General features: G+C 42.2%; 1 protein-coding gene across 1 annotated transcript in view; it reads right to left on the reverse strand.

The window, feature by feature from the left end:
• RNF217 (ring finger protein 217) overlaps nt 1-15,753 on the reverse strand; it is a 65,471-nt gene that overhangs the window by 48,709 nt on the left and 1,009 nt on the right. The window contains exon 2 of the mRNA XM_033512925.1: nt 15,517-15,751. Within this exon, the coding sequence (XP_033368816.1) occupies nt 15,517-15,751 (235 nt within the window). The remainder of the gene's footprint in view (nt 1-15,516; nt 15,752-15,753) is intronic.

Here is a 15,753-nt window from a genome sequence, read left to right on the forward strand (position 1 = left end):
AAAGGAGAAAGGAAATTATGCAAAATATATATATTTCTACTTTCATTATATGAGCTGTAATTTAACTTTAGTATGAGAGTTTATTATCATATTCATACTGTTACTGTAATCAGTGTAATTCAACACACTATTTACAAGTTCAAGGAAATGCCAACTATCAGATACTACTTCCCCAAATTTACAGTTTTTGTGACAGAAAAAAAAGAAAAAAGTTTGGAATTTTACAAGTTTGCAGCTAGTTTCACATGAAACAATACCAAAAAGCAACGTGTTGTCCCCAAAGACTTGGGGAAAAGCAAAGCTGGTTTTTAAAGTAGTTTAAACTGGAGCTACAATTAGGCATGATTCCAAGTATTTTTCACTGTGGTCACCATGGGACAAGTATCACTGAACTGCTCTCCTAATTCTGTGTTTCCAGTTTAAAAAATTCCAAAAATCTAGGAGGAATTTCTTCTTTTTGCAAGAATTGTAAGAATTGTTTTTGGAATTGCTTGTGTTTGCACCATGTAGTATTAGTACAACTAGTTTATCTGCTGTACAACCCAAGACATAATACATGCAGATAATTTTTCTAAAACCTAAAACCCCAAAAGACAACTTTTAAAATGTCAATTAATGAAAGCAACAGTATGCCAAAGCAACACCAAATTTCCTAATGCCACGTGATGCCATGTTCTGTAAGTTGGGCAGTGAGAGCACCCCTGTTATTAAAAAAAGCCCTTTTTTTTCTGGTCTCATTAGTGCAGCCCTACCTGCCCAGCTGTATTAGTCACTTCCTGCACAAGCATTTGGACACCTACATGGCATCAAAACACCTATTAGTCCATCCAACACAGTATACAGCATTAACTGAAATATTAAAGCTGCAATTAGAGTAAACCTGTCTTTTGTGACATCACACACAGGCAATCTACTGCTTCAGAAAGATTAGATCTTTTTCCCAATGCCTTCCCCCCCCCGCAATCACATTCTGTTCAAAGAGAAAAGACAGGAGGAGGAAAAAAGGAAGGAAAAGCAGATAAACCAAGTCTTAATCTCCTTGTTATTCTATTCTCTTCTTACTTATAGAGCTTGACAGGTAAGAAAAGGGAGAACAAAATCTATCTCTTCTGTTACTTCAAGGAGATGGGAGGGTGCATTCCAAAACCTTTGGTAAAAACCAGTGCAATAGTAAGATAACTACTACATGCTGTTATACTTCCAAATTTCACAACCATTCCACTTTGCAACCACAACTATTTTTACAACAGAAGCACAAAGTTATTGAGCTCTGCCTTCAAAACAAGGGAGCTAGAATCACAGACGAGTAACAGAGTAAGATAGGCTAGCCCAGAACTTCTGCAAGACACAAAAAATCAATGCTTCCCATGACCACTCACTGTTTTGAACATAGTTCAGTCCCCTCTAGACATGTACAGTGTAGCAAGGAACAGAGAAGCCAGCTGCATGACACAAATGATGTGTCATGAAGGTTCAACCTTGTCTTAAGTATCTTAGCTGAACACAACAGAGCAACAATAGCAGTGCAAAGCATGGATAGCTCTTGGGGAAATCTACTACCTGCTCTAAAGCTCACCAGACAAAAGGATGTGACACATATTTACAAAGATTCTCCTGCAGGAAAGTCTGTCTCCTGGTCAGTTAAACATTAACAGCAAGAAAAACAAGACAAACACTTCAAGACATCAGAAAAAAGTAAAGTTCACAATTAAGTAATTTTCACTTGAATGTCACCGATGATCAATCTGTAATATGACCAAGTTTGTCTTCAATTCTATAAGCCTTTCCATAGCGCTACTACTATGCTGTAGGCAAAAGGATCATTGTGAAAAGGAAATTGCATTTAAAAAAGCTCCTGACAGTGGAAAGGAAACTTATCCAGGAAAAGGAAATGGAGAGAGAGCAAAAGTTAGATGCTGGTGAGAACAGAGGTCACTCTCCAGGATCTTCACAGCACCCACTAGATAAGCATGTATCTTTTGAAGAAGCTCAACTTCCTGACATAAATAAAGGTTTTATAACCCAATCAAAATACATATCAGCCAGCCATTTACTTCTTTTCATCCATCTTACTACATGGGCTGTAGCACTGCATTTTTCAACAGTCAAGATGTATTATTAACTGATATATTCCAGAGAGGGATCACATCAGTTTTTCCACCATGGCCTACATATACAAAGAAATACGTTAAAACCATACAACTCAGAAATATTTTTAATGTTTCAATGCCTGCTGGTATCAACATATACCAGTTTTCATGTTTGTGCAAAGTTTGTTAAAATCCAGAAATAGGCTTATTGTGATAAAATACGTTTAAAAACGTAAGGCATGTATACATGGCTACCAAGCTTCTGCCTCTATGCAAGATTTATTGATTTTCCCTGTGGATCTAGCTTCAACATAAAGCAGCTATAAAGAGCACAACAGCTTCAACAAGTTCATCTAGACAGTTTGCAGATGTACTTCGTGACAAGTACAGAAGCTCAATGTTTATTGCACCTCAGCAGCAAAGCCCTCCCTATGTACACCAGGCCAGGCACTCAGCCAGGATGGATTTCACCATAATCCCCAATAAACCACCTTGCAAGTACCCTGAGCTTCCAAAGGACTAGCCTGGCAGCCAAGATAAGTACTCAAAGAATGCCAAAATCCTTCCACCAAACTTGACAGATATTGGTATTAAAAACTAGAAGCGAAAAAAAACCCCAAAAACTTAGAATGAGATATCAGGCGATAAATCCAGTCTGATAATGCTGCAGCCTGTACTGAAACACACAGCTGAACTACAGACTAGCAGAAAGACAAGGACATTTGACAACCAGCTACTTCCTTCCAGTAATTTACAGCAAATTTGCCCAGGTGGTAACAGTTAGTTTCACAAAAATAATTTTTTTTTAAAACAGACCCCACACCCAAACCATGTGATTTCAGAGATTGTTTTTCAATATTACATAGCTCTTCCACCTTAACCATCTGTTCTGTTCATTGTTTTAATGTAAAAGCAATCAGTGGAAACTAAAACAATCACTGGTCTTTGCTAAATGCTCTCTCTCACTAGTTTCTTTATACAACAGCCTGCATGAATTCCCTTGGAGAGTTATTTCACAAAGGCATCCTCTATAGCCTAGGTCAACTTGGGTAACACCAATGCAGTCTCTTCTCTGCCAGCAGAGGGAAGGAATCACTTGGAAATTGCTCTGATTCAGCCAGAACACTCTAATCAGAAACTGTCTCAAAAACTCAGTTTTGAAATTTGAGAGCTACTCCTTCTAAAACCAGTGTGAGATGCTTGACTTTACCTTCTATACAAACAAAACAATGCCAGATACAGAGCACTGCTTGAAGCATGCTGCAAGCAGGTACACATTTGGCATTACAAAGTATTTTGCTGTTTTCAATGGTCAAGAAAAAAGTAACATCAGATAATAAAATTCTTCTACCGTTTCCTCAACTTCTCAACAGAGTGCACTGAGAAGCACAAGCAGCCTTACCATCCAACTCCACCAAATTCAGCACACAGTGGCACCACACGGAAAGCCTTCTTTTGAGAGTACTGAAGGTGCTGGCTTAATGAACTGCTCTGAAACAGCACCTTTCTTCTCAATTTCAGAGACTGGAAAGATGCTCCCAAATCCCTCTCTCCAATAGAGGCTCATACTGATTTCTAGCCTAACTTAATTCATTGCAATTTTAAGTTTTGTGTTCTGCTAAAAATTTGTTACAAGCGCCTACCCAAATTATCCCCTCTTGCATTTAGATAGAACAGTCATTTATTCTCCCAGGTCTCCTTATGCTCAAGTAAAGACTCCTGCATCTGCACAACAGCTCTTTTCTCCTTGCAGTTCTTGGTTCCATTTTTCTTAAACTCAATTCATTGGGTTTGTGGGGGGTAGTGGGGGTGGAGGGATTACAGGGGCGGCCTCTCTGAGAGGCTGCCAGAAGCTTCCTCCATGTCCGGCAGAGTTGATCCCTGGTGGCTCTAAAGACGGATGTGCCGCTTGCCAAGGCTGGGCCCATCAGAAATGGTGGTAACACCTCTGGAGTAACAGATTTAAACAAGAGAAAAAGAAGTTATTGTGCAGATGTAATTGTGGCCAGAGAAGAGCAGGGTGAGAATGTGTGGGAGGAACAGCCCTGCAGACACCGAGGTCGGGGCAGAAGGAGGGGCAGGAGGTGCTCCAGGCACTGGAGCTGGGATTTCTCCGCAGCCTGCGGTGCAGACCAGGGCAGGGCAGCTGTGGCCCTGCAGCCCATGGAGCTCCACAGCGATGCAGAAATCCACCTGCAGCCCACGGAGATCGTGCTGGGGGCAGCTGGATGCCTGAGAGGAGGCTGTGATCCCATGGGAGACCCATGGAGACAGGGGGCTATGCTGCAGCAGCTTGTCCTTGGGGGACGGCACCCTGTGGAAGTGTGACCCACGCTGCAGCAGTTTGAGGAGGATTGCTGCCTGTGAGATGGACTCACATTGGAGAAGTTCGTGGAGAACTGTCTCCTGTGGGAGGGACCATACGGCGCAACAGGGGAAGGACTCCTCTCCTTGAGCAGCGGGAGAAACTCCTGATGGGATGAACTGACCATAATTCCAATTTGCTGTCTCTTAGCACCCTGGGGTAGGAGGTGGAGCTGGGAAAGAAGGAGAGGTGGGGAGATGGTGTTTTTAAGGGTTTGCTTTATTTCTCATTATCCTGCTCTGATTTTGTTAGCAATAAATTTAATTGATATCTCTAATTTGATTCAGTTTTTCCCATTATGGCATTTGGTGAGTGATTTCTCTCTGTCCTTATCTCAAACCCTGAACCCCTTGTATTTTCTCTCTCCTGTCCAGCTGCAGAGGGGAGACAGAGGCAGGCTTTGGTGACGTCTGGCATCCAGCCAGCATCAACCAACTACACCAGAGATTCTAAATGAAGCCTCAACAGATACAAGTGCCTCACTGTTCTCTCTGTAATAGAGCCACAAATTGCATTCAGGTTTTTAATGGTTTCATCGTTATCAGCCATTTGCATCATCTGCCATCACTCACACCCAGATCTACTGTCTCCTACTAACATTTCAACAGCTGGACAAGCTCATACCTGAAAAATAAAAATAATAAAAAACTCCTTCCTTGTGCCTTCTTTTCACCATAAGGATAGATAAAATTCTCCTACATGGAAACTTGATACAGAAGCAAAATTATAAGCTAGTATCAGAAAACTTATAGTCCGGTGCCAGTTCATTACTGACGCAATGAAACAGGACCCTTCTCCTGCTCTCCTCTCCCTTCTCCAAACATCTCAAAGCTGCTCACTAAAAAACATGCTTCTAGCCTGTGAAAGCTGTAGTCACAGCCCACTGCACATCCTAGAACTTTTTTTAAAACCTACATTAATTTTAAAAAGAGGCTTAAAATTTTTATGGGTCAAAAGCAGCACACCTACAGAAACAAAAAATCAAAGTAGAACAGCATATGCTGGAATAGTCATTACTTTGATTGTTTTCTTCAACAGAAATGTTGCATTTTTCACTTACACCAAGAGATGTACGGCCAAGCTCAAAACAACCTTCACTGTCAAAGTCTAATTATTCATACCAATTCTTCCATGAGTGCTGTAACCTTGCTCTGTTTTACATTTTTAAATGTCATATTCACTACCTATGTGCATTCTGTCTTTTTTCAGAAAAAAACACAAACAAAACACCTAAAAACCTAACACCCCTATCCCCACCCACCAAAAATACCCCCAACAAAACGTAACATAACCCACACAATAAAACCCCCTAGTTCTTCTATAATTTTAAGTTCTGTATATTTTCACTTATTATTCAAATGGATTAGGAACAACAAGAACCTTCATTTGAGAGCTCTGTGGTGCAGAAAAAGAATTCTCTCAGGAAAATAATGAACATGCTTGGCATTGCCTGGCTGCAGCAAACTAAGCTGTTGAAACAAGAACAATCAAAAGAGAGGTACTTCATCTGCAACAATATTCACATGAAAAACTTCACTTGCAAGACTATCTTCAGAATAATCTATGTTACAAAACACATAAGGATGCTTTAGAATTCAGCCAGTTGAAAAGCTCATATTTAACGATGCCACAGGCAGCAGAGACAGGACCAGTGTGTACCAGCCTGGGCTTGACTGGGCACCTCAGTGCTGTGAGCAGCTTGGACTAACTCCCTGGACCCTGCCTGTCCAAGATCTGTGGGTGCAGATGCACCTTCAGGCATTGGATAAGCTGTAACTTCCATCTGGATTGTGAAAGAGGAAATGATGCAGCAAAAGGACCAAACTGCAGTTTTGATTTCATCGAGCTCCAAAGAAAATCCCCATCTGTCACCTTTGTGAACATGTCATTTTCAAATGTTTTGGTTTGACAGGCTGCTGCAGTTGCCAAAATAAACGGCTTGGCTTAGCACTTAATTCAGTACCACCTCACGATGAAATAAACATTTGTATATTGTGCATAATACAATTAGAAACTGGGTAAGAATAAAAGAAGCAAAAAATGACTGTGAAAGGTTACTTTTTAAACCAGGTGTTTTTTTCTGATGATGGATCAAATGATGCACAAATAGTAGGGAACAAGTAGCAGACTGGGATAAGCAGCACTACTAGCTAAAATCACTGTATACCACCATCAGCTTTAGAAAAAGGGGAGACATGGAAAGAAAACAGAATGTGATCCAGAACTCCTTTTAGATCCTTAGTTTATCAGAAGTGATAGCCTGGCCTTGTCTGACTACCTGTCATGGCTTGGGTGAGGTTCTCATGAAGGATTACACTCTGGGATAATTCACATAGGATTTGATGAGTTGCTTTCACTGAAAGAACAACAAATCAAGCCTTGACATGAAATAAGTACTTTGCTGAGACAAAAGCACTCAGCGATGTCCATCAGTAAAGCTGCAACTCACTGCAAGGAAGATTTATATCTTACTGACTGGGAAGATGATAGTAATTTAAAATAAAGTTAGAATTCCAAATAATGTCTTGAAAGAATGGATATCTTCAGAAGTTTGAATATTCCTCTTTAAGTGTTACTGAGAAATACAACAAAAGAAAGGCTGAATTTACTTTCCATTACACAAATGAAAATTTCTGAGTCTGCTTGATTTCCACTGGCCTTACGTAAGGCAAATGGGGACCATTAGATATATGCATACTTTGAAATATCCAGATTTTAATACTGTATTTTGCTTTGACCACTTGGAGGTCTAGGTGGACATGTATATGTCAATATACGTAAATGTCTAACAGCAAAAGCATTTAGACTAAACTCCAGTGTTTTAAAACTCATTTTCTGTCCTAACTTCTATATGGATTAGTTCATCACAAAAAAACAAACTAACACGTACATTTTGTAGTTGGTATGCAACGCTAGGCATCTAAACACTGTGGGCTAGTTTTGCTCTTTTTAAGATCCATCCATTCCAAAAAAAACTCAGAAGTTATACATTCTTTCCCATTTTTAACCTTCATGCTAATGCCATGAAGTTAACTAGACAGAGTTTCCAAGCTATTGCACAACTGAACTGCACATGCATGTGTAAAAGCACTGAGCAATTTATATGCTTGCTCCTGTGAGGCTTCTCAGCAGACAAATTTCACCCAGCACTGCACGGGTGCACTGGAATAGAAAGGCATAGTATGTCCTCTCCCCAGTTAACATTCTCATAGTGAGCAACATTAAAGTGGCAGAAAGGTTAAGAAGCCCTTCCCCATCATTTCCTTGCCCCCCTACAGCGGCAATAGTACTGACTAAAGTGAAGGCCTTTTTGCTTCTGTAGGGAAGTGGCACCTCACAGGCACTCTGTAATCCTGTCACAGATGGGATGCTTTATCTACCTACTCAACCCACCCTGCTGCCAGTGGGGCATAGAAGTCTTCCAGCAGCTCAGTAAAACATTAAGCCATTTTTTCCCTGGAAGTTCTATACTTTAAACTGTTTAGAATCCTTACTATTTTTTTTTCTATGGCTAGATTTATTTCCTGCCTGCCTCCTTGCAACAGGAAACCAGAAAAAGAGCTATTCCCATTTCACTTTGTGCCCACCATTTACTCTGGTAAATAACTGGCCAGTACTCAGCTTCAGCTTTAAATAGAGGCCAAGGATCCCCTCTACATGGAGGCCAGAAGTCTTCACAATTCCCTTTTGTTTTATGAAAGCTTACTCTAAGCAAGTCCACCTTCTGGAGCAAACCAATTCCTACACGATCATCATGCCCTACCCATCCCAGCAATCTTCTCCCTTTTCTTCCTTCCTTGTATTGTGTGAGTAACCCCACAGAGCCACGTCACAGCTGAAAAAGTTTGGATAGGACTTCCCTTTCCTACAAGCTAAAGGGATAGAATCATTCAGATCCCCATCCCACACTCCCAAGCTGACACACCACCCCATTCCTACAAGATCGGGAAGCCAAAACGAGTAAACTAGAGGGGTACCTGCTTCTGCTGCCATTCATATCATGTTAGTGGTAGAAAACAATACACCATGGCACAAGGATGATAAGCCTGAGAAAATAAAACTTTGCCCTTTCTATTTTCCAGTACAAAATCTTATATAGGTTGTGCTGTACTTAATAAACACATCACTGAAGAAAACGAGTGCTCTGCAGTCTACTTAGCAAGCTCAAAAGCAAATGGAAGTGAGATAGACTTGGAAATTTCTTTACCTTTTCATGATATTCTAATCCAGAAACTGCACATCCTTTCTTTACACAATTATGTAAGCAAATGAGAGCAACAGCACATCCCAACAGGGCTCTCAATGAAAATATACATTAATCTCAAACTGCAGCAGTGAGGTTATCATCTAAAGTAAATGTGGACTTGAACAGGGAATCTAAGCCATTTCAGATTTTATTCCAAATCTGGCCTAAACTACTAAACTTCTGACCTTCCACACTGAAATCTATAAAATTTTCTTCTGAGTAGTTTTGAAATTTTCATCCTAATTTTTAATTTCCAAGTAAATTAATTTCTTTGCCTTACCAGAAATTTTTCAAGTACTTAAAAATTAAATAGCTTCTTCACCACTAGGAAAGTTTGTCACTTTTTCTAGTACAGAGAAAGTAGTATTTGGCTAATAAAATCCTATAGATGAGTTTTTTGGGTTTTTTTAACTTTTAAAACAAAATTCATCAAGAAAGTACTTTAAAAAAAGGAGCAAGAGAAACATAACCACAAGCAGATAAAACATACAGAAAGACTGATAAACCTGGGTGGGTAAGTAATGCCCTTCTTCAGGGGGAAGCCTCCAGTCCGAATTCTTTTAAAGAAATTACATCCCTTACAACTCTTAATCATTTTGACAATGTACTGACATCCTGGCCATTTAAAATACATACTTTCCTTGAGCCTGGATGGTTTAGACAGCAGGAAGCAAGATATTTGTTCAAGAAGAAAAGAGGAATGAAGGGCCAAGAGGCCCCAGAGTAGTTGGAAGAACAGTTGTTCTGGGTGGAGAAGCAGGAATGGGGCAGAGGTGAGCTGAAGGCCTTCCCAACCCTCATTTAACTCCTTCATTTCTTTTTGTTTGGGCAACTAAGCACCAACAGTTCAGTTTTCAACTCATTTAATTTTACATCCCCTGGACTGATTCCATACCTGTGCCTGGTGGCTCGAGTGAACAGCTGGCGGAAGCTGGGAGGGAAGTGGGAGGGAAGGGATGGAGCAGATGATCTCCTGATGGCTCAGCCTGTCTGTGGTCCCCAGTGCCAGCACGACCCACAGACCAGCGAGGGGAAACACACAGAATGTGAGAGACAGCTGACAAGGAGGGCTTCTGCTTCACAGAAATTACACTTTTTCAAAATTAGGTTTCAAGCCCAGCTAAAACAGAACTGGTTCTCCATCTCCCGCTGGAATTTCCCATTCATAGGAAGACTTTAAACTTCACTATCAACTTCACTATCAACATCAGTGAACTCATGGTATCACTGTATCACCCACCATTTACCCTTACCATTCGCTACCAACATCAACAATTTCATTATGCCACTTATCCTCCTCTCAGGAACTTGGGCCTTTTTCTATCAGGAAAATGCTTCTTGCAACTAACTCATGGTTCAATTCAAAGGTGACACCATCTTTTCTATTCTCAGTATCTTGGATCACAGAGTTCTACTGAAAATATTCTTCAGCTGTAAGAACAGCCACTCTCTTACGCTTCACTTCAGAACAGCATGGCTAAGAAAGGACAGCCATAATTCCAGCTCTACACCTGGCAAAGACTTATCCAAACAAGAGGAAGTCATAGATACCCATGTAAAGTAAGCTTGAAGCAACTGCTGCACAAACATACCACATGCAGTCCTCATATGCTGACAAAGCACCTAGGCCTACACACACAAGGGTAACCAGGCAGTATTATCATTGAAGAACATTGCTCAAACCCAGCTTTCTTTAAAATTAATTTCAAAGCATTTTCATCAATGCTGGGTTTTGCAAACTGTTCCAGACTTAGGTTTCAGCAGAAACTGGGTTCACCAAAAAGCATTCAAGATGGACTAAAAGTCTGCCTTGTCAACTTGGAAGACTAACTCTTAAAATCTTAGAGGCACTTCAGTATCATCTTGAACTGTGACATCTGCCTACATAGCAGCATTTTGACACTGGTACTGCAAACAATGCATCAGGAGAACACGACAGACTTTCAAAAGCTGCTTGCTGAAAATGACAGAAGTAGTTTAGGTGCTCCTGTATCTTATAGGCAGCTTGCATCTGATGGACCAAGTCTATCTGCCCTCTCCTCCTCCTTCTTGGGAGCACAGCTTACAGTGGCTGAGGCTGCTGATTTGGTTTAGAAAGCCTGTAAAGCAGCAGGTTCTTTTCTCCTCCTGCACCTCTCTTCCTCCTTTGGAAACTTCTGCATTCTTGCAATGTCAGCTGGAGGGGTGGTCGCTCACCCTGCCATCACCTGCTGGTAGGCAGTTTGCAGCCATCCCAGCCATTCGGTAGCTGGTGTTAGAGAAGGGTTTTAGATTAATTACCCTTGCAAACACAGAGCTGCTTCTGCACTGAATGACAGTGGCCTTTCTGAGCTCTGGTTTGACTCAGGGCACAAGCAGCTCATTAACCATCAGATGATTCAGCACTTGGTGCCTACATTTCTGCTGGCTGGTTTTCATCAGCAGACTACAGCTTTGAAGATGTATCATTTGTATGATACCATCAGACACCTGACGAGACACAGGTGTCAAGGCCCTCCAGGTCCAAGCCAGTACTAGTTTTATGTGATGCAGACTGCTCCTAAATTTTCTCTTCACTATGCAGCTTTATAATCACATTCCCCACAAAAATCCTGACTGTAACAGTCAGCAGCTATTTTTTTTTCTCCAGCCCTTTCAGAAACAATCATGTACAGAGAATAAAGGGGTCAAAAACAAGATCTCAGGTCACAGAGAGAAAGACCGAGGTCCTGAGCTGAGGGAGGATGATCTCCACCTCTCATGCTCAGAAGAAAGCAGGATTCTTGTCCCATCAAAGCTAAACATGCACAAAACGCTGTCAGATGCAGTCCCTCCCCACCCCCAACCATCCCTTCCAATTTACTCATGGCTACTAATCTCATTAGAGTTCGTATAATTAAAGCACCATAAGATCTGATGAAGAATACAATATGGTGTGTAAATTAACTCACCCTAAGTTTTTTACTATAAGAATGACTACTCCAACAGAGTTACTAGATTTACAAAATAAAGCATCACTAATGAGCACAGGATCAAAACTGGATTATCAAGTTTCCCTATTTGCATGTAGAAAAAGCAGACACTGAGGTTTCTATAAAACTTTTGCAGCCATTTTATAAGAAAAGTGAAATGCTCCCTCTGATGTAAAAATAAAAGCAGCCCAGAGTGATTAGGAAGTGGATCACTTTTTTAGCAAACATGGGTACGCACAGTTTCTGAAAAAGCCTGGGTTTGGTGCCATGTTTACTGGAGAGAAAGATGGGAAGTGAAGGAGGTGAAGGAGATAGAGATGTAGTATTACACCTGTGAGATTAAGTATCCTCATTTTTGCTTCCCTGTCCCAAGTTTGTATGCTGGATGACAGAGTGCAGAAACCCACAGCTCCCAGCTGAATAGGAAATGGTTCTTCTACACTTTTGATCCCAGTCTCACTCAACACATACCTGAGAGTCCACGGAGGGCGAACATTAGCCTTTCAGACAACCCCACTCTTCAGCCTCACCCATTAAGCATAACACAACAGCTCTGGGCTGCATCAGTTCCTGGAGACAGGGCTTGCTGGGGCCTGACTCAGACTCTGTGGGATCCACACCAGTTCCTGAGCTGTGAAAGCCACAACCTCTTGCATGATAACCCATCACCCATACCTATCAATTACCATATCATCAATTTATTTGAGTCTAAACAAATAGTCACAGAATATTTTTTGAATAGTAGATCAGCTAATCATAGTCAGACCCCAAAGAGCCCCAAGCTCTGTGATTATCAGGATGTCATACAGAATAGTTAAATCGAGGCAGAAGTAAAGTTATGCAATTTCCCAAAGTCAGGCTCCTGATCAGCCTGGGCATTCCAGGCTCGCCTGCTAAGTTTCTGCTCCAGCCACTAAATCTTTGAAAGGGATTATGCAGCAAGGTGCCAGTGATAAAAAAGACTGGACTTGACCTCTAAGGACCTTCAGATGTTATGTTCATTTTTCAGCATGCTGGTAACATGATGAGCAAAAACTCTGCAGTTGGAGTATTTTCATCTGGCATTCCTTTTAAGAATGACTAAAACTTCAGTTGATTTTCTGATCTATAAAGGGCTTGAAGGCAGAAGTTCTGATGCTCTTATATATTTGCACAGAAGAAAGCAGGGTGCATTAACATTTGCTACTCCATTAAATATCATTTAAGGAATCACAATGAAGCCATCATGAAGAATACAGCTTTCTTCAGGCACAGAACACACACAGACATCAAAGGCAACACAAACTATTTTAAGTGCTATACTTCTGCCAACATATTCCACATCTTCAGCATGAGAGACCACTCCTCCAGAGACATAGAGTCAGCCAGGTCAGAGATTATTATTTCTCTGAAAATAAAACCAGATCTAAACTATGCACAAAGCTGTCTGGGATTTTGTTTTTCAGGTGTTTTGTTGTTTGTTTTTGATTTCAGGTGAATTCTTAAATCAGGCTGTTCATATCCAAAAGTAAGATCTAAAATTTTCACATAAAAACAGCTTTTCAGCATTTATTCCTTTCAAACTCCTCATAAATTTTCTTTTTAATTTCCGACAGAAAATGCAAAGTCTCAAAGATGAAAGGTAACTTGATTTCTAAGCTATACTGGCTTTTCACTCATCCTTCCCAGAATTTCTTCTAACATAGCTGACACGGAGATGCCTTTCTCTCTCCCCAGGATGACTCACAAGGTCCTTCCACAGCACAAAGAAGAGACAGATCACTTCTTGTTCTTCTCGAAGAAATATCACTTGTCCTTTTCAAAAAGGAGGATAAGGGAAGAACACATTGGACTGTAATTTTTTGTATTTTGTTTCATTTTTCCCTTACAGATTTATCAAGCAACTAAAATTCTGCCTGGTCATAAAAGCATCTGCAAAAACATGTCCACAGAAGTGCTCTGTGAATCTCACTCCTCAAGATCAGCATCCCTCCCCCACTTTTAAAGTACAGGAGGAAGTACCAATATGGCTATATGCCACATGGGTACCTTTCAACAGCTGCTGGGATCAGCTTTGCAGGTGCTTAACAATAGTAGTGGCTTCCTTGAAGAGCATCCCTGCATACACCTCCAACACCTGGCCAATGCTAAACCCACTTCATAGCGCATACACCTGCTTCCTAGGCCAGCCAGCTATTTCAGCCACCAAGCTACTGCTTCCTTCTCCAAGAGTCCAGCCAGAAGAGTTCTTCAGTACGGCTTCTGATACCAGATCATGTAACTTCCATTACATCACTGTAAAGTGCAGGCACCTCCAGAACATGGGGAAGATCACCCTGACATCACAACACTTACCAATTTCCAGCTTAAAGGAAAGTCAATATTTTAACACAGGACCTCAGCTGAAGATATCAAAGTGGCACAAATGTGCATTGACAATATAATCAAAAAACTTAAGTGAGAATTTCCAGTCTACCACTTATCTACAAATCAAATCATTCTGGTCTCTGTGCACGAAGTCTCGAGGAGGCTTATTAAGTGTTCTTGAGTTTCAGTGTTACAGGAAACACACAAAACACACACTCTGACCATCCAATCCATCAGTTCCCAAGTTAAGCCTTTCACTATTATCTAAACATAATAAACTAAATCCAAACTAAATCATAGAAATGCTACTGAGTTTACTATTAGCCAGAACAAATGCTGGCAGCACCAGCAAATGCTCCACAGGCTACCAGGGCCCAGAGAAGAGCAGTTACTTGACTTCTGGTAGCACGTGCAATTTCCAAGCACTGAAATGTACTCTGGTCAGAAGAGGCCTGTCAACTATTTATGGAGTGCAGGGGTAGCTGTAATCATCCATTCCTTCCCTACACACACAGCCCAGCAAGACTACACAAACTGCCCCAGCACAGCACCAAGCCCCAACAGGTGTAAAAACTCATTCCACCACCAAACCAGCACATCTCCACCAAGTACATACTAAAAGCTTCTGCAGAATGAAAGCATAAATGTGGTAAGCAAAGGGTTTAGTTGGTTTTGGTTTTCGCACACACACCATACTCGTCCCATTGTTCCTCATGTTTAGGGTATGATTACACTAGCAGTGGAAACACAAATATATTCTGAGGTGCTAAACTAACAACTGAAAACATTCGTGAAGAGAGAGCTTGGTTATCAAGCTCCTGATTTTGGCTTGAAACAGCAGTCCTGACTGACAAATCAGTGATGAATGTGTAAGCATACCATATGCCAGATACCTGCCCAGGATGAGCAGTTGTCTGCCCATGAAGTAAAAGTCGTATTTTCAAATTTTTTTCTCCAAGGAAGTTACTGTTTACTGCAATTGTTCACCAATACACACACACAATTTTCATCTTTCATAACTGACGTAACACCAAACGCGATGTGTCCTGCGATGAGCAGGCCGAGAGGCTGCACCAAGGGCCCGAACATCAGCAAGCCCAAGCGGCAGCAAGCAAAACCCCCAGCTCCAGGAGCCGCTTCGGCTGTCAACGCTCCCGAACTCGGCTCCTCACCACTCCTTGGCCTCCACTTAAAAGAATGCTGCTGCCGCCAGCCAGGTAACAGAAAGAGGTTGAAGTTTCAAAAAGACGGAAAGATCCTGAGAACGCCTTAGTGACCAAACCCGACCAGCTGCGTACGAACAGCGCAGAGCAGCGCTCGGGGAACGGGCGCTCTCGGAATCCGCAGCTCGCACGCAGGTGGCTGCCGAACGCGTTCCCTCTACGGGACAGAAAGGCTCCCGCCCGCTCCGCACCTCACGGCCCTGCCCGGCTCGCCGGGCCCGGCGCAGCGCTCAGCCCGCCGGGCTGCCCGAGCATGCGGCCACAGCCCCCACCAGCACAGCCCGCTGGGAAGTACCTGGGAGCTGAGGTACCGCCGGAGGCACTCCTCGCACACCGCCTTCTTGCAGCAGGACAGGGGCTTGATGGGCTTCTCCTCCAGGCACACGCGGCAGCTCAGCACCAGCAGCGGCCCGAACTCGCCCGCGATCAGCCCGGAGAAGGGCTCGGGCAGCAGGTACAAGTCCACTACCTCGATGCTGCCGCCGGACGATAGCGGGTCGTCGCCCGACACCACCCCGCGCCGCGCCGGGGG

This window comes from Parus major, chromosome 3 (genome assembly GCF_001522545.3).
Source record: "Parus major isolate Abel chromosome 3, Parus_major1.1, whole genome shotgun sequence".
Classification (NCBI taxonomy): domain Eukaryota; kingdom Metazoa; phylum Chordata; class Aves; order Passeriformes; family Paridae; genus Parus; species Parus major.